This window comes from Mercenaria mercenaria, chromosome 13 (assembly GCF_021730395.1).
Source record: "Mercenaria mercenaria strain notata chromosome 13, MADL_Memer_1, whole genome shotgun sequence".
Lineage (NCBI taxonomy): Eukaryota > Metazoa > Mollusca > Bivalvia > Venerida > Veneridae > Mercenaria > Mercenaria mercenaria.
The window spans coordinates 27,810,543-27,835,242 of NC_069373.1; the positions used below are offsets into that span (position 1 = coordinate 27,810,543).

At 37.6% G+C, this 24,700-nt stretch overlaps 1 protein-coding gene across 1 annotated transcript in view; it reads right to left on the reverse strand.

Moving 5' to 3' along the window:
* LOC123529193 (F-box/LRR-repeat protein 5-like) overlaps window positions 1–24,700 on the reverse strand; it is a 118,208-nt gene that overhangs the window by 90,069 nt on the left and 3,439 nt on the right. The window contains exons 2-5 of the mRNA XM_045309420.2: window positions 9,324–9,659; window positions 7,685–7,817; window positions 2,875–3,078; window positions 625–755 (exon numbers count right to left, since the gene is read on the reverse strand). Of these exons, the coding sequence (XP_045165355.2) occupies window positions 625–755; window positions 2,875–3,078; window positions 7,685–7,817; window positions 9,324–9,659 (804 nt within the window). The remainder of the gene's footprint in view (window positions 1–624; window positions 756–2,874; window positions 3,079–7,684; window positions 7,818–9,323; window positions 9,660–24,700) is intronic.

Genomic DNA, 24,700 nt, shown 5'->3' on the forward strand with positions numbered 1-24,700 from the left:
GGTTTCAATATACAAGTAGCAGACAAGATTCTGGTACATGTATATCTAAACATCAATATTCAAAACTACACTTTTAAGGTGAAATTTTGTGCAAACTTATGGCCAAAGCCCTTAATAATAGATTTACCAAGACTAGCTGAGTATTAACTCTCGCATAACAAAATGACAGGTTCTAATTGAAACAGTTAAAGAGGAATTATGCGCATTTTTTAAGTAAAAATCTAGCTGAAACAGATGTGTGTGTAAAAAGGGTGGAGGAAATTATAGCTTTTAACCCAATATACCAAACTCTTGCTGTTACCAGTACGAAATTATGACTTCTTATTTTGACTGTGGCAGTCCTTTTAAGAAAAGTCAAACTGCACGCAGGAGTTGCTTCCCTTCAACTACAGAAATCTCTACCTATAGGTAAGGGAGATAACTGTGTAAAAGACTGAAGAAAAGAACTATTATTTTATTAGCTTGATTTCTTTATTTCTAAAGCATCAACTTCAAATATTTATGTGGCATTATCGTTAATTTAACACATTTAAATGCACAGTAACCAAAAATTGCTTTTATAAAACATTCACCAAAACACGCTATGTGCAGTAAGATACGCATAATGCCACTTTAACAAGTTACCTCCAAAGCTTCAGAATCCCACTCATCAGTTTCATCAACATCGGCATCTTCATCATAACTCTTAGCATTCAATCTCTCTTCAACATCAATACTATCCTCCTCATTCACACCACACTGTGCATTCCAATCCCCTGAAATATGCAGGACTATGCCCATGAATGTTCTGTCTGAAATACAGCTTGCATTTCACAAATTCACACAAAACCTTGTATTCAAATCCAATCCATTACACCCATTAAGAACAAGAGATCACAGAATGATCTTGGCGCCCACAATTGAGCCATTTTTGAATGTTCCAAATTTTAAGACTAGCTCAAGGTCAAAATCAAAGTCAAATTTCATTTTGGTACACAACACTGTGCATGTGGTCCAAAGTTGAAAGCTGTAGCTTGAGAAATGTGAAAGTAGGTCACTAGATCAATTTCAAGGTCAAAGTTCATTTCGGTATACAAAACTATGCATGTGCTTCAAATTTGGAGGCTGGAGCTTGAGAAATGTGAAAGTAGGTAAAAGGTAAAAATCAATGTCAAATTTCAATTCAGAACAAAAAAATATGCATGTGGTCCAAACTTGAAGCCTGTAGCTTCAGAAATGTGACAGTAGGTCACTAGGTCAATCTCAAGATCAAAGTTCATTTCGGTACACAAAACTATGCATGTGATCCAAATTTGAAGGCTGTAGTTTGAGAAATGTGAAAGTAGGTCACAAGGTCAAATTTCATTTTGGAACACAAAACTATGCATGTGGTCCAAATTTGAAGCCTGTACCTTCAAAAATGTGAAAGTAGGTCACTAGGTCAATGTCAAGGTCAAAGTTTTTTCTGGTGCACAGAACTATGCATGTGGTCCAAATTTGAAGGCTGTAGCTACAGAAATGTGAAAGTAGGTCACTAGGTCAAGATCAAGGTCAACTCATGTCAAGGTTCATCTTGCCACTCAAAACTATACATGTGGTCCAAATTTGAATGTTGTAGGTTATTGACAAGAAGATTTTAAAAGCTTTTCCCTATATAAAACATGTGACCCCCGGGGGCGGGGCCATATTTGACCCAAAGGGGATAATTTGAACAAACTTGGTAGAGAACCACTAGATGATGCTACATTACAAATATCAAAGCCCTAGGCTTTGTTTGGACAAGAAGATTTTCAAAGTTTTTCCCTATACAAGCCTATGTAAACCATGTGATCCCCAGGGCGGGGCCATATTTGACCCTAGGGGGATAATTTTAACAATCTTAGTAGAAGACCACTAGATGATGTCACATACAAAATATCAAAGCCCTAGGCCATGTGGTTTTGGACAAGAGGTTTTTCAAAGTTTTTTCCCTATATAAGTCTATATAAACCATGTGACCCCCGGGGCAGGGCCATATTTGACCCCAGGGAAATAATTTGAATTATCTTGGTAGAGGACCACTAGATGATGCTTCATACCAAATATCAAAGCCCTAGGCTCTGTGGTTTTGGACAAGAAGATTTTCAAAGTTTTTCCCTATGAAAATCTATGTAAATTATAAAAATAAACAAAGGGCCATAACTCACTCAAAAATTGATGAACCAGTCTGATTTTCAGGGGGACACAACTAGGGTACCAATACATCATTCTGACAAAGTTTGGTCAAAATCCCCCCAGTAGTTTCTGAGATGTGAAATTGTCAACGGACGGACGGACGGACCACGAACGCAGAGTGATTTGAATAGCCCACCATCTGATGAAGGTGGGACTACATGCTTTAGGTGCAAACTTTTTCCCAATTTTGTGAACAAAAACAAAAAGAATAGTCTCATCTTATTTCAAAGGAGCAGCCATTTCAAAAAGTTACCCCTCAGTCATATGGAGAAATCTTATAATTCTTGGTAAGCAAAAGATATTTTATGAATTTTAAGATGAAAATGTGACTTTTGGTGTTTTTTAACATGCAATGGTGCAACACATTATGTACTATGGGGTATTTCAGACAAGATCTATGTAAATAATACCAAAATTTTCATGATTTATTTGGGGTTTTTTTAATTAAGAAAATGTAACATTAAAACAATTCATTTTTCAACTTTTGAAAATTAAAAAAAAATTGAGGCCACTATATCATGTAAATCCCACATACATCTTTAGAAATGAAGTATTACTTTAGCTGTTTCCCTTTAAAAATTCCCTAAAGCAAAATAATCTATTAACTGATCTATTCTTCTAGAAACATGGTGAAAATTTGTTAAACTCCTATTTGTTGCTGTCAAGAACCATTGTGCTGACCTTTAGCCCAGCTGACTGGATACAGTGCTGTCCATAGACTCCCATCCATGGTAAGTGAATTCCACCTCCTAGATACTTGGGCTGAGCGACACAGTTCTTGTGGGTTCAAGTGTGAGAAAATCTTCAGCATTACTTCATCAGGTAGATTCTCTATCCCAACATGGTCATTCAGATTGGAACCAGCAATGTTGATTTCTGGTTTACCTGGAAAAGGAAATGTATATTTTAGGGATGGGAACGCAGGGGTCACACTGGGATTTTTTTTCTCTGAGCCACTGCTTTTTCTGAAGATGAAATTATGAGGCCAACAACAGCGAAGCGCATAGCATTGACGTTCTTGTAGGACTACATTATATGTACCAAAGTACTCATACTACTCAAGAAATTAATGTAGTTTATAACATATTTCTTAGTAACCCATTAAAAAGCTATTTAGAAAATCAATTTGTGTTAATTTCTAAAATTATCATTTTTATAAACATCTGCCGTTTAATAAAAAAATTCTGAAAATCACATTTAAAATAAAGATGTCAAAAAAGAAAAAAAATTGTAAAAAAACCGGTGTCTTATTTTGCACATTGCCTATAAGTGGGTGGGGTTCGATGCCTTCTCATGTTTTATTCTCGAAAAATACTTCAAAATATGAGCTCATTTTGCAACAGTTGTCATATTTTTCTTAAATGTAGACTTTTTATTGGCTTTTTATTAAGATTGCACTAAAAAATCTCATCAGAAAGGACAGAAATATCCAAAAATCATGGTCGCGAAAACGGGTGACAAATTCGGAAAACGTAAGTTGGAATTAAATATTTGATAAAATACCTATGTTTTATTGCTTTTCTATCATCATAGCTATTCAATACTTACAATTTCTGCTTGTCTAAAGCATTTTTATTTGTTTTTGCCCAAACTAACCCTCGGCAATCATAGAAAATTTGTCTAACGGCCGACTGCTCATAAAATCATATCAAGTTCACAAAATGATGATTATAATTATCCAGTTTGTTATTCAATAATCTAATTATCGCCAATTAACTGCCTGATCAAATAAAATAATTGCAAATTGGCTCCCACCCTTTCAATAATGGATGTTGTGTGTACACAGATTATCGATTTTTCACACCTTTTGGTTCGTAAAACTGGCAATATTCGTAGTTTTGCAGACAGATATAGCTTCGGGCCATTTTCGCCAATTAGAAAATTTTGGAGCCACATTTAATTTTTTGGTGCAAATGGCTAAGTGGCGATCGACAGCGTGACCCCTGGGAACGAATATTCGAAAATCGGTCGAATATTCGAATAGGAAAATCAAATTGGAATATTCGTAAATTATTGTAACTTTTTTTTTCAAAATAAGTATCATTGATTTTGGGCAATATAAGCATGCTAATTCTATCGTGTTTGTAATCGCGTATCAAAAGATGTCCAATTAACAAGAAGATAGCAATGTATAATTGGCAGGGGCCACCGTTACAGATTAACAGTTTGCAACAGGTGTAAATGTGTCAGATGCATGTCAAAAGATGTCCAATTAACAAGACAAATGCAATGCATAATTAGCTGGGGTCATCGTTACGGATTAACAGTTTGCAATAGGTGTAAATGTGATACCTTTCTGTCTTTTGTTCATTTTTATTGGCGCCTGTTTTATGTAACAAGTTTTAGATATTTTTTTTTACAAAAACAATACCAAACTTGTAGATATTGTCGATCTTTTTACGATATTTTGTATGACATTTCAGACCATCCGCAGAATCGGTTTTCTTCCGCAATTGGCCGTATTCGAAATAAATTTTGAAGTAGTTTATAACTAGAAAATGCTTTTGTAAAAAAGTGCATGTCTCCCCCAATGCAAAATCCTTTAGGCAAGAAGTCAATAGGGGTCAGGAGCAAAAGTCAAAGAGACACTGATGGTTGGTTGCAATAGGGATCATCTACTTGGCATGTCCAATCATCCCGCTAAATTTCAACACTCTTGGCCTAGTAGTTCTCAAGTCACTGTTCAGGCTTCTGTGACCTTGACCTTTGATCAAGTGATCTCAAAATAAATAGGGGTCATCTACTCTGCAAGTCCAATCATCCTATTAAGTTTCAACATTGTAGGTCAAGTGGTTCTCAAGTTATTTCCAAAAAATGATTTTACATGAACAGGCCACTGTGGCCTTGACCTTTAATAGACTGACCCCAAAATCAATAGGGGTCATCTACTCTGCATGTTCAATCATCCTATGAAGTTTCAACATTCTGGGTCAAGTGGTTCTCAAGTTATTGATCGGAACTGGTTATCAATGTTCAGGCCCCTGTGACCTTGACCTTTAACGGAGTGACCCAAAAAACAATAGGGGTCATTTACTTTGCATGAACAATCATCATATGAAGTTTCAACATTCTGGGTCGAGAGGTTCTCGTTACTGATTAGAAATGGTTTTCCATGTTCAGGCCCCTGTGGCCTTGATCTTTAACAGAGTGACCCTAAAATCATTAGGGGTCATCTACTCTGTATGACCAATCATCCTATGAAATTTCATCATTCTGGGTCAAGTGGTTCTCAAGTTACTGACCGGAAATGGTTTTCAATGTTCAGGCCCCTGTGACCTTGACCTTTCACAGAGTGACCCCAAAATCGTTAGGGGTCATCTACTCTGCATGACCAATCATCCTATTAAGTTTCAACATTCTGGGTCAAGTGGTTCTCAAGTTACTGACCGGAAATGGTTTTCAATGTTCAGGCCCCTGTGACCTTGACCTTTAATGGAGTGACCCCAAAATCGATACGGGTCATCTACTTTGCATGTACAATCATCCTATGAAGTTAAACATTCTGGGTCAAGTGGTTCTCTAGTTATTGATCTGAAATGGTTTTCCATGTTCAGGCCCCTGTGACCTTGACCTTTGACAGAGTGACCCCAAAATCAATAGGGGTCATCTACTCTTCATGACCAATCATCCTATGAAGTTTCAACATTCTGGGTCAAGTGGTTCTCAAGTTACTGACCAGAAATGGTTTTCAATGTTCAGGCCCCTGTGACCTTGACCTTTAATGGAGTGACCCCAAAATCGATACGGGTCATCTACTCTGCATGTACAATCATCCTATGAAGTTTCAACATTCTGGGTCAAGTGGTTCTCTAGTTATTGATCGGATATGGTTTTCAATGTTCAGGCCCCTGTGACCTTGACCTTTGACAGAGTGACCCCAAAATCAATAGGGGTCATCTACTCTTCATGACCAATCATCCTATGAAGTTTCAACATTCTGGGTCAAGTGGTTCTCGAGTTACTGACCGGAAATGGTTTTCAATGTTCGGGCTCCTGTGACCTTGAGCTTTAATGGACTGACCCCAAAATCAATAGGGGTCATCTACTTTGCATGTACAATCATCCTATGAAGTTTCAACATTCTGGGTCAAGTGGTTCTCTAGTTATTGATCGGAAATGGTTTTCCATGTTCAGGCCCCTGTGACCTTGACCTTTGATGGAGTGACCCCAAAATCAATAGGGGTCATCTACTCTTGATGACCAATCATCCTATGAAGTTTCAACATTCTGGGTCAAGTGGTTCTCTAGTTATTGATCGGAAATGGTTTTCAATGTTCGGGCCCCTGTGACCTTGACCTTTGACGGAGTGACCCAAAAAACAATAGGGGTCGTCTACTCCAGCAGCCCTACAACCCTATGAAGTTTGAAGGTTCTAGGTCAAATGGTTCTCCAGTTATTGCTCGGAAATGAAGTGTGACGTACAGACGGACGGACAGACGGACGGACGGACAGGGCAAAAACAATATGTCTCCTGGGGGAGACATAATAAAATCAAGAAATAACACATGATAGATGTATAACATCATGTTGAAGGAGGTTAAAGTCTGCCTTACTTGCTTTTCACACGCTCATTGAAAATTTTCAAAATGGCGGCGGTAATACAACAGCGCGACGAGTGCTTAAATGGGACGACCTGCTATTTTTAGATAAAGCTGCGACGGTCGATATTATAATCGAATTGATTTTTTTTTGTATCATTTTGAAGCTAAAACACTTAATTAGTTAAATATGTTCATGATTATCCTGACAGAATCATGAAATAAAATGCTAGCGTCGGCGGGTTTAACTAGGCAGGGTCAGGTTACCCAAAACAAACATTTTTTAGGCCTTATTATGTACGAAGATTCACGCTTTAAACAAAGGAATACATTGTGTATTGCCAATCCCTTAATAAGAATTTATTCCTTCCATTTAAACAAACCAAATATTCGAATATAGCAAACCGAATATTCGAATATTGATTTCAGTATTCGTTCCCATCCCTAGTATATTTGTGTTAACATGATGTGTTTTACAATACATTAATATCTTAAGCAATCCCTCTTAAGGTATAGATCAACATTATTTCCTCACAAAACTGATTCTTTTCTGTAAAAACATAATTAATGCAAGAAAAAAATCACAATGCGTATTTTCTTTTAAACTTAACTTCAAAGAAAATCAAGTAGAAAATATTAAATAATGATTCTCGCATTGATTTCCTACTGATTTATTTACTTAAGCTACATATGTTCGTGCATGATATGATGACATGATCACTGAGTCTGATGTCAGTATTAAACTAATAATGGTTTTTAGACCTATAATTAAAATGGTGTTGAAAATCTTGACTTTTTTTTCCGCTCGTTTCCCCGCGCATTGTTTGGCTATTATTTTAGTACCTGTAAATCTGATGGCTATTAATTCAATTTGGCCAGAGCTAGCACTGATTTTAATTATACAACAGTGGCCAGTTAATCTATCAATTTATTCATTATTTCATAAGACTTACTTGACTTATTATCAGCAACACATTTTTCTGGACTATCTTCTGTTTCCATCTTAAAGTGTTGTTGTAAGACAGTTGCTTTGATCTGCTTCAGTTCTTCATATGTAAAATGTTGCATTAACAATGGCTGGAAAACCTGAAATATTACACAATTTATCATTATCAAAGGGTTTTATTTTCAAGACAAGTGGGAGAAAAAATATAAATCCAATGGCAGTATGATCAAAATTTGACCAACCCTGCCTTAACATGTACAACTGGTGTCTTGGCTGTATATAGAAAGGTGTGAGATACTGTTATTTCATGAGGTGGAAAATGAACAGAAACTGCAGTTTTCAGTCATCTGAAGGGCAACAACTCTGGTTTTACTAAAGTACAGATTTGTGAAGGATTTACTGAAAGTGCCCTGCTACACTGACAAATGTACCAAAAACAAGAGCTGTCACTATTGGTGACAAATGCCCCCGAAACATGCCCAAGAATGCAAAAGTTGTCTGCGCAAAAAATCACATATCATTTCGTGACCTTGACCCGAGAGACCCGTGTCATAAGCGTGACATACCTTCTCAATATGGTTAACATTTGTGTCAATTATTTTCAAATCCCTTGATAAATGGCAGAGTTTTGGTCCAAACAAAAAAACACCTTTGACTGCTAAGAGTGACCTTGACCTTGGAGCTAGGGATCTGGGTCTTGCACATGACATGTCATCTCAATATAGGGAACATTTTTGCCAAGTAATTTTAAAATCCCTTCATCAATGGCAGAGTTATGGACCGGACAAGAAACAGACCATATTAACCTTTAACCTCCAAGTGTGACCTTGACCTTAGAGCTAGGGGTCTGGATCTTGCACATGACACGTTGTCCCATTATGGGGAACATTTATGCCAGGTAATTTCAAAATACCTTCAATGGCAGAGTTATGGACCGGACACGAAACAGACCCTGTTAACCTTTGACTTCTAAGTGTGACCTTGACCTTGGAGCTAGGGGTCTGGGTCTTGCGCACGACATATCGTCTCATTATGGTGAACATTTATGCAAAGTAATTTAAAAAATCCCTTCATGGATGGCAGAGTAATGGACCAGACACGAAACAGACCCTGTTAACCTTTGACCTCTATGTGTGACCTTGACCTTGGAGCTAGGGGTCTGAGTCTCATTATGGTGGTCTTTTGGGGGCATAAAAAAAACACAATCATTTTAATCAAATTAGGGGCAATAACTCTGGCTGCATATCCATCACTTTAAGACCTCAATTTAGACTTCAAAATGCTTAATATATATTGTCTTAGCTCTGTCACAAATGCATTCACACAGACTATGATGGAAATGAGCATGAATGCACATTCTGTGAATGTGTATTCTGTCGCAACAAACAGCTTGCCTTTATTACATAAAGTTCAATGTGTAGATTCTGACTGGATTTGCTGAAACCATTCTTTAGCTTAAACAAACATCAACATTTATCAAACAACAAAAATTATACACTTTAAATGATCATTTGCAATATCTGCATATATATCAGACTTTTCAAAACATTTACAGCTACGAGTAATATTAAAGATATCTCACTAGATGGACAAAATTGCAGTTTTTAATTAATCAAACTCTTCAAAGGAATAATACGACAATATACCTCCTCCTCTTCCTCCATGTGAGGCAAGAAAGTCTCGGTAAAATCTTCCAGTTCTTGCCTCAACTGCAGACCATAGTTATTACGGTCTGCATCGCTTTTCTTTGTACACTTGTATCCATCCTGGAGAAATTTCAGCATATCTGTTAGTCTATTGTCCTTGTGACAGTTGCATACAGCTGTATTTTGGATGGACAATGACCGAAGTTTGTTCTTTAACTTTTTCATGATAAACTGATTTTCAATCTGCTCGTGTGCTATAAACTCCTGGAATGTCCGTATCAAGTTCTCAAGCAGTGTAGTCAAATGGACAACATCAGCAAAGTTAGTAGCTGTTAGCTGGAAAAAGAAAACTTTCAACCATATTTTCTTTTCACCTAATTACCAGGACTTTTTTCCCCAATAAATCTACCTCTGGTAAAAGGAGGTAATCCCAAAGCAAAACAAGAGCTGTCCATAAGACAGCGCACTCGACTTTTCTCAGTGCTTGACACTGAATTAGAGTTTTGCCAGTAAAAACTTTATAAAACTTTGACCAAAAATATTCTAAGTTAAAAAGGGGCATAACTCTGACAAAATTCAAATCAGTTATGGGAATTGTTTCTCCGGGTATAGACTTCTATAGTAAATTACTATTTTAAGCTTTGATAGTAACAGAGATATTTGACTTTAAAAGGCGCATTACTCTGTCAAAATTCACATCGGTGTTATGGGGATTGTTTCTTCTGGTGTAGACTTTGATAGTAAATGACTATTTTAAGTTTCCAGTCAAAATTTTTGATAGTAACAGAGATATTTGACTTTATCCAAAACTTTAACAAAACAAGAGGGTCATTGACCCTAAAGCGCTCACCTGTACAAGGCTTCAAGTGCATTTGTATAACGTAATGGTACAAGTACAGAGTTAGGTTTCTTCTGTTTGCCTATATTATATACATGTCACATGATTTTTAAAGTTTCCACTATATACATATAGGGAAAAGTGACCACGCCTCCTGGCAGCCATGTTTTTTGACGAATCGGAATAATTTGAACAATCTTGGCAGAGGGTCACACAAGGACCATTTGCGTAAAATTACTTGAAAATTGGGCAAGCAGTTTCACACAAGAAGATTTTTAAAGTTTCCACTTTATACATATAGGGAAAAGTAGCAACGCCCTCTGGCGGCCATGTTTCTTGACGAATCAAAATAATTTGAACACTCTTGGTAGAGGGTATAACAAGGACCATTTGTGTAAAATTATTTTAAAATCAGGGCAGCAGTTTCACACAAGAAGATTTTTTAAATTTCCACCATATACATATAGGGAAAAGTGACCATGTTTCCTGGCGGCCATGTTTTTTGACAAATCGTAATACAGTCGAGTCCACTTAATACGAACTCGCTTGATACGAATTTTCGGATTAAACGAACAAAGTCTGAATTCCCCGGCCGAGTCCTTCTATTTTCTTTGTAAATTTATTTCGGTAATAGCAAACTCGCTTCATACGAATAATCGGTAGATACGAACACATTTTGGAAGTCCCAGTAAGCTTAAATATTATTCTTTTCCATGTTTTGATACGAATTAATTTTAGAAGTCGGGGCCGTTATAAAATGTGTTGAAAATAATAATATGGTCAATCTTGTGCCGCGTGGTAATTAGACAATGAAGTAGTTCACACTTTTTCACAAACAAACACTCGGTCCTTTGTGTATCATGTCAATATAAAACAATTTAACCAATTGACAGGTCAAGATTTAAAGAGGTGTAAATAATTTTAAACACATTATTGACGTTCTAGTGTCGATACAGGTAGGCTGTGTCTTACAAAATATACAAACTTTTATCCCTCTTAGAATGATTGTTATATAGTACAAGCTTCAATGTTGGCGGTGGATATAATTTGGCGCTCTGGACCTCGACGGCACATTAAAATTTAAATTAATAGTTTTACGTGTTTAAGTGTGACTTTTGTTGAGTAATTTCAATGCTATCTAAATAAATTAACTTAATCACCTTAAAACTATTAACTACTTTCATATATTGGAATCTATTCACCGATGATACCGGTGATACTGCCCAAATTGCTTGGACAAATTATCTGGTCATACATTCATTAATACGAATTTCGTTTGATACGAATACATTTCTTAGGTCCGGATGAGTTCGTATAAAGCGAGTTTGACTGTAATTTGAATAATCTTGGTAGAGGTTCACACAAGGATCATTTGTGTTAAATTATTTTACAAGAGATCACAGAGTGATCTTGGCGCCCACCAAGTGCCATTTTTGAGTGTTCCAAATTTCAAGACTTACTGACTAGCTCAAGGTCAAATTTCATTTCCGTACACAACACTGTGCATGTGGTCCAAATTCGAAAGCTGTAGCTCGAGAAATGTGAAAGTAGGTCACTAGATCAATCTTAAGGTAAAAGTTTAATTCGGTACACAAAACTATGCAAGTGGTCCGAATTTGAAGGCTTAGCTTGAGAAATGTGTAAGTAGGTAACTAGGTCAAAATCAAGGGTCAAATTTCACTTCAGAACACAAATCTATGCATGTGGTCCAAATATGAAGCCTGTACCTTCAAAAATGTGAAAGTAGGTCACTAGGTCAATGTCAAGGTCAAAGTTTGTTTCGGTACACAATCCTATGCAAGTGGTCTAAATTTGAGGCCTGTAGCTACAGAAATGTGAAAGTAGGTCACTAGGTCAATCTTAAGGTCAAAGTTCATTTCGGTACACAAAACTATGCATGTGGTCCAAATTTAAAGGCTGTAGCTTGAGAAATGTGAAAGTAGGTCACTAGGTCAAAATCAAGGTCAAGTTTTATTTCAGAATACAGAACTATGCATGTGGTCCAAATTTGAAGCTTGTACCTTCAAAAATGTGAAAGTAGGTCACTAGTCAATGTAAAGGTCAAAGTTTGTTTCGGTACATAAAACCATGCATGTGGTCCAAATTTGAAGGCTGTAGCTTGAGAAATGAGAAAGTAGGTCATTGGGTCAAAATCAAGGTCAAATTTAATTTCGGAACACAAAACTATGCATGTGGTCCAAATTTGAAGACTGTACCTTCAAAAATGTGAAAGTAGGTCACTAGGTCAAAATCAATGTCAAATTTCATTTTGAAACACAGAACTATGCATATGGTCCAAATTTGATACCTGTACCTTCAAAAATGTGAAAGTAGGTCACTAGGTCAAAATCAAGGTCAAAGTTTTTTCAAGTGCACAAAACTATGCATGTGGTCCAAATTTGAAGGCTGTAGCTACAGAAATGTGAAAGTAGGTCACTAGGTCAAAATCAAGGTCAACTCATGTCAAGGTTCATCTTGCCACTCAAAAATATACATGTGGTCCAAATTTGAATGTTGTAGTTATTGACAAGAAGATTTTAAAAGCTTTTCCCTATATAAGTCTATATGAACCATGTGACCCACGGGGCGGGGCCATATTTGACCCTAGGGGATAATTTGAACAAACTTGGTAGAGAACCACTAGATGATGCTACATTACAAGTATCAAAGCCCTAGGCTTTGTGGTTTAGACAAGAAGATTTTCAAAGTTTTTCCCTATATAAGTCTATGTAAACCATATGACCCCCAGGGTGGGGCCATATTTGACCCTAGGGGTATAATTTGAACGATCTTAGTTGAAGACCACTAGATGATGTCACATACAAAATATCAAAGCCCTAGGCCCTGTGGTTTTGGACAAGAGGTTTTTCAAAGTTTTTCCCTATATAAGTCTATATAAACCATGTGACCCCTGGGGCGGGGCCATATTTGACCCCAGAGAAATAATATGAATCATCTTTGTAGAGGACCACTAGATAATGCTTCATACCAAATATCAAAGCCCTAGGCTCTGTGGTTTTGGACAAGAAGGTTTTCAAAGTTTTTCCCTATATAAATCTATTTAAATTATAGAAATAAACAAAGGGCCATAACTCACTCATAAATTGTTGAACCAGTCTGATTTTCAGGGGGACACAACTAGGGTACCAATACATCATTCTGACAAAGTTTGGTCAAAATCCCCCCAGTAGTTTCTGAGGAGATGCGATAACGAGAAATTGTTAACGGACGGACGGACGGACGGACGGACGGAATGACGGACGGACGGACCACGGACGCAGAGTGATTTTAATAGCCCACCATCTGATGATGGTGGGCTAAAAATCGGGCCAGTAGTTTCATGCAAGAAGATTTTTAAAGTTTCCACTATATACATACAAATGTATAGGGAAAAGTGACCACGCCCCCTGGCGGCCATGTTTTTTGACGAATAGGTAAAATTTGAACAATCTTGGTAGAGGGTGACATAAGGACCATTTGTGTGAAATTACTTCAAAATCGGACCAGTGATTTAGGCAGGGTTGGCATGGTATTTACCGGTGCGGTAATTACTGGTGGTAATTCCCGTACTGGGAAATACTCCTAAAAATTGCAAAAGTGGGAAATACTGGGAAATACTCAAATTTTCAGCAAAAAACAGTTTCTTTTGAAAAAAAAAACCCCACAAAATATCTGTTAAATAACTAGCATTTGCATGCACACATACACTATGGCAAAAATCATATTATATTCCACTGTCAGACCCCTGGTGACCATGAAAGTTCCTTCATCGCCAGTCCAATATTCCTCTTTGGACCTAAACATGCGGAAGCAAAACACCAGTTTTGCTGCTTTTTTCACTCCAAGTCTATTTCTAAGTTTTGTTTGAAAGACAGCAAAATTAGAAAACACTCTCTCAATGCCACCAGAGCTAGCTGGCATAACCAGAAGTTTGGATTTAGGAGGAGATGTTGTTTGAAGATTGTTCTATTTTTAGCTCTGGTGGCCCCTATGTGCATCCAGGCGGAACCATTTGAACAACTCTGGCAGAGGACCACCCAAGGAACATCCAGGCCAAGTTTCATCAAAATCCATTCAGTGGTTTTGGAGGAGATGTCTTTTAAACACAATTGTTGTCGACAGACGGATGACTTGACGAAAGGACACATGCACGCCAGACACAGCGTGATCACAATAGCTCACCATGAGATTCTAAGTCAAATAGGGGCATCACTCCATCAAAATTCAAATCAGAGTTATGGGGATTGTTTCTCCTGGTGTAGACTTTGATGGTAAATAACTATATTAAGTTTCAAGTCAATAGCTTTGATGGTAACAGAGATATTTGACTTTTATCAAAAACTTTAACCAACGGCAATGCCGACGTTGGGGCAAGTGCAACAGCTTTACTTTTTCTTCGAAAAGTCGCGCTAAAAAGTATGTTTTTTTACTAATTTTGAATTTAATATAGTTTTGCTAATTTGTATGTATATTTTGGTTATTAAAACTACAGTTATACTGTTGAACAATTACTGAAATGCAATCCATTAATATTTTACGCAAAAAAAGTATCTTTACATAGGAGTTATCACCCAAACAGTTAAACTGTTCCGGGTCACTGTGACCTTGACTTTTGACCTACTGAACCCAATATCAATAGGGGTCATCAGCTGGTCATGACCAACCTCCTTATTAAGTTTCGTGATCCTAGGTCTAAGAGTTTTCAAGTTATTGTCCAGAAACAGTTTAACTGTTCCGAGTCATTGTGACTCTGAACTTTGACCTACAGACCTCAAAATCAGTAGGGGTCATCTGCTGGTCCTGATCAACCTCCCTATCAACTTTCCTGATACTAGCCCCAAGCGTTCTTGAGTTATCATCCGGAAACTGTTTAACTGTTCTGGGTCACTGTGACCTTGACCTTTGACCTACTGACCTAAAAATCAATAGGGGTCATCTGCTGGTCATGACCGACCTCCCTATCAACTTTCATGATTCTAGGTCCAAGCGTTCTTGAATTATCATCTGGAAACAGATTGGTCTACGGACCGACCGACACCTGCAAAACAATATACCCCTCCTTCTTCGTAGGGGTGCATAACAGTTAAGTCTGATTACATTTTTAATCTATCCTAAACTAAAGTCATCTTATACAAATATTTACAGCAAATGTTCCAAAACGATAAGTTCTCTCTTGCTCTCACACATTTGCGACTTCTTAACCTCAATAATCTCCAATCTGTCCAGGCCTTGAACTTTCAGACAAGAAGATTTTTAAAGTTTTTTCCCTATAAAAGTCTATGTAAAACTTGAGACCCCCCAGGGCAGGGTCTCTGTTCACCCTGGGGACATAATCTGAACAATTTTGGTAGAGGACCACTAGGCAATGCAACTTACCAAATATCATAAGCCTAGGTTTAGTGGTTTCAAACAAGATTTGTAAAGTTTTTTCCTATACAAGCCTATGTAAAATTTATGACCCCAGGGGCGGGGCCTCTTTTCACCCCAGGGGCACAATTTGAACAATCTTCACAGAGGACAATTAGATGATGTCACATGCCAAATACCAAGGCTCTACGCCCTGCGGTTTTGGACAAGAAGATTTTTTAAGTTTTTCCTTTCGGTTGCCATGGCAACTAGAGTTCTGCATAGAATTCAATTCTTTGAACAATTTTGAAAGGGGGCCACCAAAGGATCATTCCTGTTAAGTTTGGTGTAATTCTGCCCAGTGGTTTTCAAGAAAAAGATGTTTTTAGAAAATGTTGACAGACACACAACACACGACAGACATTGAGCGGTCACAAAAGCTCACCATGAGCCTTTGGCTCAGGTGAGCTAAAAACAACTACTTTTATACCAGCTACAAAATATTGAAAGCTATCTCCCAAATATGGAATGCTATCTCATAAACTGGAAGATGCTTTTGTAGAAAAGTGCATGTTTCCCCGAATGCATAGTCGTATAGGCAAGAAGTCAAAAGGGGACAGGAGCGAAAGTCAAAGAGACACTGATGGTTGGCTGCAATAGGGATCATCTACTTGGCATGTCCAATCATCCCACTAAGTTTCAACATTCTGGGCCTAGTGGTTCTCAAGTTATGAATTGGGAACAGTTTTCCATGTTCAGGGCCCTATGACCTTGATCTATGATCAAGTGACCCCAAAATCAGTAGGGGTCATCTACTCTGAATGTCAAATCCTCCTATTTAATTTCAACATGCTGGGTCAAGTGGTTCTCAAGTTATTGACTGGAAAATGTTTTCTATGTTCAGCCCCCTGTGACCTTGACCATTGATGGAGTGACCCAAAAAACAATAGGGGTCATCTACACTGTAAGTCCTATCACCCTATGAAGTTTAAAGGTTTTAGGTCAAATGGTTCTCAAGTTATTGACCGGAAATGGATTTCCTAGTTCTGTCCACAGCAACCTTGACCTTTAATACAGTGACCCCAAAATCAATAGGGGTCATCTTACTCTGCATGTTCAATCATCCTATGAAGTTTCAACATTCTAGGTGAAGTCGTTCTCAAGTTACTGACCAGAAATGGTTTTCCATGTTCAAGCCCCTGTGACCTTGACCTTTAATAGAGTGACCCCAAAATCAGTTGGAGTCATCTTTTCTGCTGTCCAATCATCCTATGAGGTTTCAACATTCTGGGTGAAGACTTCACCCAGAATGTTGAAACCTCATAGGATGATTGGACAGCAGAGTTCGACACTAACGGTGTCCCGGGATCCCGAGGACACCAAAAATCTGCAAGGGATCCTAAAGTTCACAATTTCGGTGTTCCGTCGGGACTCTTGATTTTCAGATAAAATATGATTCTAAAAAAATGAAATTCCCCAGTCTTGTTCGCTCAAACATCGGTCTTTTGCTAAGGCTTCCAGGGCGTTCAGTTGACCCGAGGTCCCGGGTTTTGACCCGCGAAAATCGAGAAAAACTCGTATTTTACCCGCATAAATTACGGCACGTGCGTCGGCTTGACTCGCGGAAATTTACTTAGATGCGTTCCAAGTTCGATAGTTCTGCCCCCTGTCAATCAAAATCCCAGTGAATTTCAATATTGTTCGCCGGTACAAGCGGAAATATGGCAGTAGGCGGAGCGTCGTATGTTAATTAGCTACCGACAGATGTCAGTCACGCCACGCGCCAAATGACACTTGCTTATCTCGAGGTTTGTATTTAGTACAATATGCCTTGTCATGATCAATGTTTACAAATTAATTGATAAACAATGCAGCCTTAGATTATCGTGTTTGTACCATCATTTTGTGTGCTCGATACGATTACATGAGCCGGTCGGCCGTTACGGTCTATAACAAATTTATTATCGTTGCCGAGGCTTTGTTTGGGCAAAACAAATTAAATAAGCAGAAATTATACGTGGTATAATGAGAAAATAAAGTTAAAACAGTTCTCTTTTCAAGAACTTTAACTGTTACTTTTGTTTTTCGTATTTGTCACTCGTTTTCTAGACCGACATTTTCGAACATTTTTATCATTTCTTACAAGATTTTTCTAGTACAAACTAAAATAAAAAGCCAATAAAACGTCTGCATTTACGAAAAATATGATCACTGTTGCCAAAGCAGCTCTTATTTAGAAAAATTTGCTAATAATAAAAGCATGCAAACACTAAACCCCACCCACTTTTAGGCAATGTGCAAAATAAAACAACTAAAATATGAAATGTTTAAGAAAATCTGTTATGACCAAAGTACTAGTTTTAGATAAAGTCTGTGGGAGTTGCATTAATAAGGCCTAAAAATCTTTGTATCTGGTAACATGCTCAAAAATTAGGGTAGGTAGGTCGGAACATTTTTATTTTTTTTTTATTTAAGGGAGACTTCGGAATTGTCAAAAAAATGATTACAAATAAGGGGGTTATAAGGGGGAATGAACTAGGCGGCATACATTTAGACGAACTACAACAAATGGCAGAGGAGTGCAATGGTAGTGAAGATGAGGGGGAAGAGGACCTGGACAGAAATGACATTATTCTTTTACTGCAAAAGTCATACAAGCTATTGTTGTCATTGATGTAAAATGGAAATAAAGTGGAAATAAATTACATGTAGTACTGTAAACAGTTGTGTTTGTTAGATTTTAGTTTTTTCATGTTCTTACCACATTTTGTTATCAGGGACTCCTAATTTTCAGCAGGGATTCCTAAATTTCCCAGCAGGTATTCCTTTGGGATACCTGGCAAAAAAGTTAGTGTCGAATGCTGGAAGTGGTTCTCAAGTTATTGAATGTTTTTCCATGTTCAGGCCCCTGTGACCTTGACATTTGATGGAGTGACCCCAAAAACAATAGGGGTCGTCCACTCCATAAGCCCTGTCACCTATCACCCCAAAAACAATAGGGGTCGTCCACTCCATAAGCCCTGTCATCTATCAAGTTTGAAGGTTCTAGGTCAAATGGTTCTCCAGTTTTTGATTGGAAATGAAGTGTGACAGACGGACAGGGCAAAACACATTATGTCTTCCCCAGAGGGGGGAGACATAATTATAGCATTAGCCCTGTCAGCTAGGTAGCCTAAACCCAGTCACCCTAGAGATTTATGGAGCTACATGTTGAAATACACACTGACCCTAGATGACCCCAGTATTCTGCAGAAAGTAGCAGAGATTCTCTGCTATGAAATACCCCAAAGAAAAGAAAATGAAATGAGACATTTTCATTTTAAAAATGGAAAATTTGTTCTCAAATTGTAGTTTTATGAATAAATAATACTTACCTGACATTACAGTGTGGATTTCCTTTTATTGGCCCGCATATTACTTTCCTTAATCCGGAAAGTAAACTTGACGATATGACGTCACGTTACTTCCGGAATAAGCCACATGTTTCAGTATTCCTTTTTGGCGAAACAGTTCGCCGGAATAGCTAAATGACATGTGGGGTAGGTGGGTGGGTAACCTGTAATGTCAGGTAAGTATTATTTATTCATAAAACTACAATTTGAGAACAAATTTTCCATTTTTATTTCATAAATAAACTTACCTGACATTACAGTGTGGATTATATTTAGATTCCACAGCAGTACCCTAGGTGGAGGGAGTCATTTAGTACTTCTCATACCACAATCATATATATATATACATTTAAAGCCTTCACAAGGCAAATGAATCCTAAATCAAGAAGAAGATATCCACTCACCTTAAAACTACTTGGATATCCATCTCCTGAAGATCTTCAAATATAATTATGAAGATACATCTAACATAATAATCATTATTCTATGTAAAACTATGTATATAACACCAACTGTACATGTCCCAGCAGTATGTACACCATAATACAGGTACTTCCCAAAGTACAAACACAGAATTTCCATAATGGCGGCCCGCCGGAAAAGATATTTATCAGCTCTTTACTGATCAAACATGTTCATATTAACATTCCTCAAATAATGACGTGTAAAAGTGGTCTCCTTCGACCAATCTGCAGCCTCCATAACCTGTTGCAAGGACGCACCCTTAAAAAGAGCCCATGAAGAGCCTATACTCCTAGTTGAATGTCCTTTCACAGACTGTATTGTTTTCCCCTTTTTTCTGTAACATAACTTTATCAGACTAACCAACCATCTTGAAATAGTCTGCGAAGTTACAGGCTGATGTGGTTTATTTATTGCCAAGAACAGCTGTACAATATCTTCTGAAGAAGAGCGTCTGAAAGATTCAGTTCTTTTCAAATACAAGGCTAGAGAACGTTTAGGATCCAACTTCTTATTGTTTGGAAAATATGGTACAAATATATTTCTTGTTTGATGATTTGGTCGTTCTGTTTTTGACATACCAGTTCTTAAAAATGTAACACCATGGCGCTGAACATTAACCATGCCTTCTCCTAACTGCAACGACTGCAAATCACTACATCTTCTAAATGTTGTAATTGCAAGTAAAAAACAAGTTTTCCAAGTCAGCATTTTCAAAGGTGCATACTTCAGTGGTTCAAAAGGCGCCTCTTTCAAACAATCTAAAATAAAAATAAGATTCCATTCAGGAACAAGTTTTCTTACTGGAGGGCGTTCATTAAAAACTCCCCTCAACAGACGTATTATTAGTATGGATGCTGACCCACTGGTATGTTCCCTACAGGTGCTAAAACTGATGAAAGCATAGACCTATATCCATTTATAGTCCTATATTGCAGACCTTTCTCAAACAAATCAGTTAAAAACTCTGCACAATTTACCAAAGTTGTTGAATACGGATCAATTTCCCGTCTAACACACCAGCTATTGAATTGCTTAAACTTACTTTTATAATCTTTTTGTGTTCCTTTTCTCCATGACTTGGAGAGAAGGTCTCTAGTTTTTTTAGAAAATCCTTGTGCAGAGAGTTTTCTGTTGATAGCAGCCATGCAGTCAACTGCAGTGTCTCTGGGTTTTGATGGGACACTCTTCCTTTGCACTGAGTAAGTAGTGACTGACTGTTCGGGAGTTTTATCGGATTTGCTATCAAGAGATTCAACACCTTGGGATACCAATGTTGCCTCGGCCATAGAGGTGCAATCAATATCATTGTACACTGAAAATGTATAAAGTGGTTCAATACTCTGGGAATCATTTGTATTGGCGGAAACGCATAAACAAACATGTTCTGCCAAGCAACTGATAGGGCATCCACTGCATATGCTTGAGGATGTGGAATCCACGAGCAAAACAGTGGCGTTTTTTTGTTCTCCATTGTAGCAAACAGATCTATCAATGGTTGACCCCAAAGACTGAAAATTTTCCCAACTACTCTGTTGTCGAGAGACCATTCGTTTGGCTTCAGAGCTTGGCGACTCAAAGCATCCGCCAATACATTCTTTATTCCCATTATATGAACTGCTTTCAATTTCATATTGTTTTTCAAAGCAAAATCCCAGAGATTCAGTGTTAACTGACATAACTGAACTGATTTGGTCCCGCCCTGGTGATTGATATATTGACAAACCGTCGTATTGTCGGACCTGATCAGTACATTCTGACCTGCTAAATGAGACTGGAACTGCTGTAAACTCAAAATCACAGCTTTCATTTCCAGACAGTTGATATGGAGTAACTTCTCCATTGCTGTCCATTGACCTTGACAATTCAGATTGTTCATGTGACCTCCCCAACCCCATGTTCCACTTGCATCTGTGGTCACGGTAATTGGATAAATGGGTTTGATTAAAGATCTGCCCATGAGAATGTTCTGATCCTGTAACCACCAATTCAAGTGAGGAATCAGCTGTGGTGTAACTGTTATTTTGAACGTCATAGGCAGAAGTACAGGATTCTAATTTTGAAGTAAATGGAGTTGGATAGGTCTCATGAATAACCTTGCATTGGGAATTATCTCTAGACAGGACGCTATCATTCCCAGTAAAATCATGTACTGTCTTGCACTGATATTGCCCTTCAAAATTTGTGAGACAGCATTTTTTAGATTTTTTACTCTGTCTGCTGTAGGGAAAACTTGTCCTAACTGAAGGTTGAATATCCCCCCTATATATGTTACAATCTGACAAGGTATCAATTGTGATTTTGTTTTGTTTACAATCCAACCTAGTCGATAAAGTAGACTGAGCATCACATCTCTGTTTTGAAGCAGACCCAATTTTTCTTTGTTTAGCGTAAGCCAATCGTCCAAATAACTGGCCAGTCTCAGGCCCATTTTTCTTAAATGTGCTACAACTACTGAGATTACTTTGACAAACACTCTTGGTGCACTTGTTGGGCCGAAACAAAGGGCTCGAAACTGATACACAATGCCCTGAAATTGGAAACGGAGATATTTTCGATGCCCTTTGAAAATTAGCAGATGATGATATGCATCTTTCAGATCTAAAGTGAATGCCCAATCTCCTTTCTCGACTAGGTTTAGAACTTTTGCAATAGTGTCCATTTTGAAATGTTGTTTCCGAAGATACTTGTTGAGGGGTTTCAAATTTACTACTGGACGCAGTTCTCCGTTCTTTTTTGGAACCAGAAACAACGTACTGTAAAAACCTGTTTGAGCAAATTTTGGATCTACTATCTCTATAACATTTTTCTCTAAAAGAGCACTTACTTCTTTTTTTAATAAGATTTGGTCTTTTAAAGGTACATTTGTCTGTCTTATTCCATTGAAAGGAGGTTTTTTGAGAAATTCCATTTTGTAACCTTCCTTTATTAGATCCAAAACCCATTTGTCTGAGGTTATTTTTTCCCATTCTGGTAAAAAATGTTTCAACCTTCCCCCAACAGGTATCTCCGGAAATTTTGCAATTATACTGACCTTGTCATTTTTCAGCTGGTTTTCCCAACCGGCCTCTACCAACACTGCCTCGTCGTTGTTGGAATGATCCCCTGGGTTTATTTGTATAACCCTTGGTGTCTTGTCTAGAATCTCTTGTGATTCTTGGTATGCGAAAATTATTCCAATTACTACTGGAACTCGAAGTAGCAGGCCTAGAATCATTCTGCCTAGAATCAAACGCTGGACGTTTGTTATATTCAGTCTGTGTACCACTGAACTTGCGTTTGAGATCCTTCTTCTGAACATCAGGGATCAAATCATCAACTTGCTTTTTCTTCTCCTTGCGAGACTTCAACAAGGCTTCAAGTTCAACACCAAAAACACCATCACCAGTTAAAGGTAGGTTGGAAAACTCTAGACTATCGTGTTGTTCGTAGAGTCCTGTATCTGTCATAGCTACCGCCCTACGACTTATGTGATGAAAGGCCCCTGTTCTTCCCACCTGGTCGAGAAGCCTAGCGGACATGGCATAAATATCCTTGACTTGTACAGCTTGGGATTTTTCAAAGTCCTCGGACTCTATATATTGTAACAAATTTCCTAAGCTTTGTTGTACATACATATTAATGACCATTCCCATTCTAGCGGCCTGTTGGCCTTTATAGCCTATTTTATCTACCATTTTGCACGGCTGATTAAAAAGAGTTTTTTCTTTCTTCTTAGCAAATGACGCTTTATTACCATAACGTTTGGTTAGGCAACACTCAACTAAGGAGTCTAAAGACGGTACTTTTAAGAATGACTCACAATTCTCATCAAGGGGAAACTGATCAAACGTTTCTTCAGAAAAAGCTGTAAGAAAGTTTGGTTCTTTTTTGCGGAAACTGTTTTGTACAATTTCAATTTGTGATTCGTCCAACACCAAGCCCTCTTTGTGAGGTTTCTTACCTACCACTGCATCTTCACCAAATATTTCAGCAAGACACTTTTTCGTGTTACTTGACAATTCTTCATTATCACTGTCTGAAAATCCACCAACATGTGAATTTGCATGAATTGACAAAACATCTTCATTTCCGGTAATGGCGCCGGCACCGGTATCATTTTTTTCCTGTGCTCGAGAATTTATTTCTTCGGCTGTTTTCGGAGTCAAAGCTTTTTCAACTAGAGCCTCTAGTCTATCAAAACGCTGCGACAATTCTTTGTACTTAGAATGTCTTTTCTGTTTTTTCTTCGCTTTGTGCGAAGATTTTCTACTCCGGTGTTTGTCACTCGGCGTAAAAGACGGAGAGTCTGAAAAATCACTCGACACACGTTCTCCTTCGGATAAATCATCTTTTTCCGAAGAATTAGATGCCATCCTGAACAAACAACGTTCCAGGCACTTAAATAAATCCAAAAACTTTAACTTCAACTTGACAAGAAAGTAATACGATGCGAACTGTTTCGCCGAAAAAGGAAAACTGAAACATGTGGCTTATTCCGGAAGTAACGTGACGTCATATCGTCAAGTTTACTTTCCGGATTAAGGAAAGTAATATGCGGGCCAATAAAAGGAAATCCACACTGTAATGTCAGGTAAGTTTATTTATGAAATAAAACTTTATAAAATTACAACAATAAAGACTGGTTACAACTGTGGCCTTTAAAGTGTTAACAAGCTTTTTCTTTGATTTGACGGGGTGACCTAGTTTTTAACTCCATATGTTCCAGATTCGAACTTGACCTAGAGGTCATCAAGACAAACATTCTCATGAGTTTCAAACTTAAACTGTGGACTCTTATAGTGTTAACAAGATTTTTTGATCTGGCCCACTAACCTAGTTTCTGACCCCACATGACCCAGTTTCAAATTTGACCTAGAGATTATCAAGACAAACATTCTGACCAAGTTTCATAAAGATTGGGTCACAAATGTGGCCTCTAGAGTGTTAACAAGGCAAATGTTGATGCATGACGCACGCCGGACAATGACCAGTTACAATAGCTCACCTTGAGGACTTCAGGCTCTCAGCCTCTGGTGAGCTAAAAATAATTATTCTAAATATACTTAGTCATTAAACAAAATGCCATAATGTCTAAGAGCTGATATTTCTAAGTAAATCTACATCAAGATGAGTCATTTTTTGGTAATATTTTATGGTATAATATAACTTCTAAATGTAATGAAACTGCATTAATTTTGAACCTGGGTCATTTATTTAGGCAGTTTTATGAACAATGAGTGTAGTCTTGTTAAAATACAAAATATTCAGAAGTGGTGTAAAATAGTATTTATATATGTCCAAATTTTTAAATCTAAGTTCTAGAATCCTGTTCATATTTTGTATGTATATATGTTAAA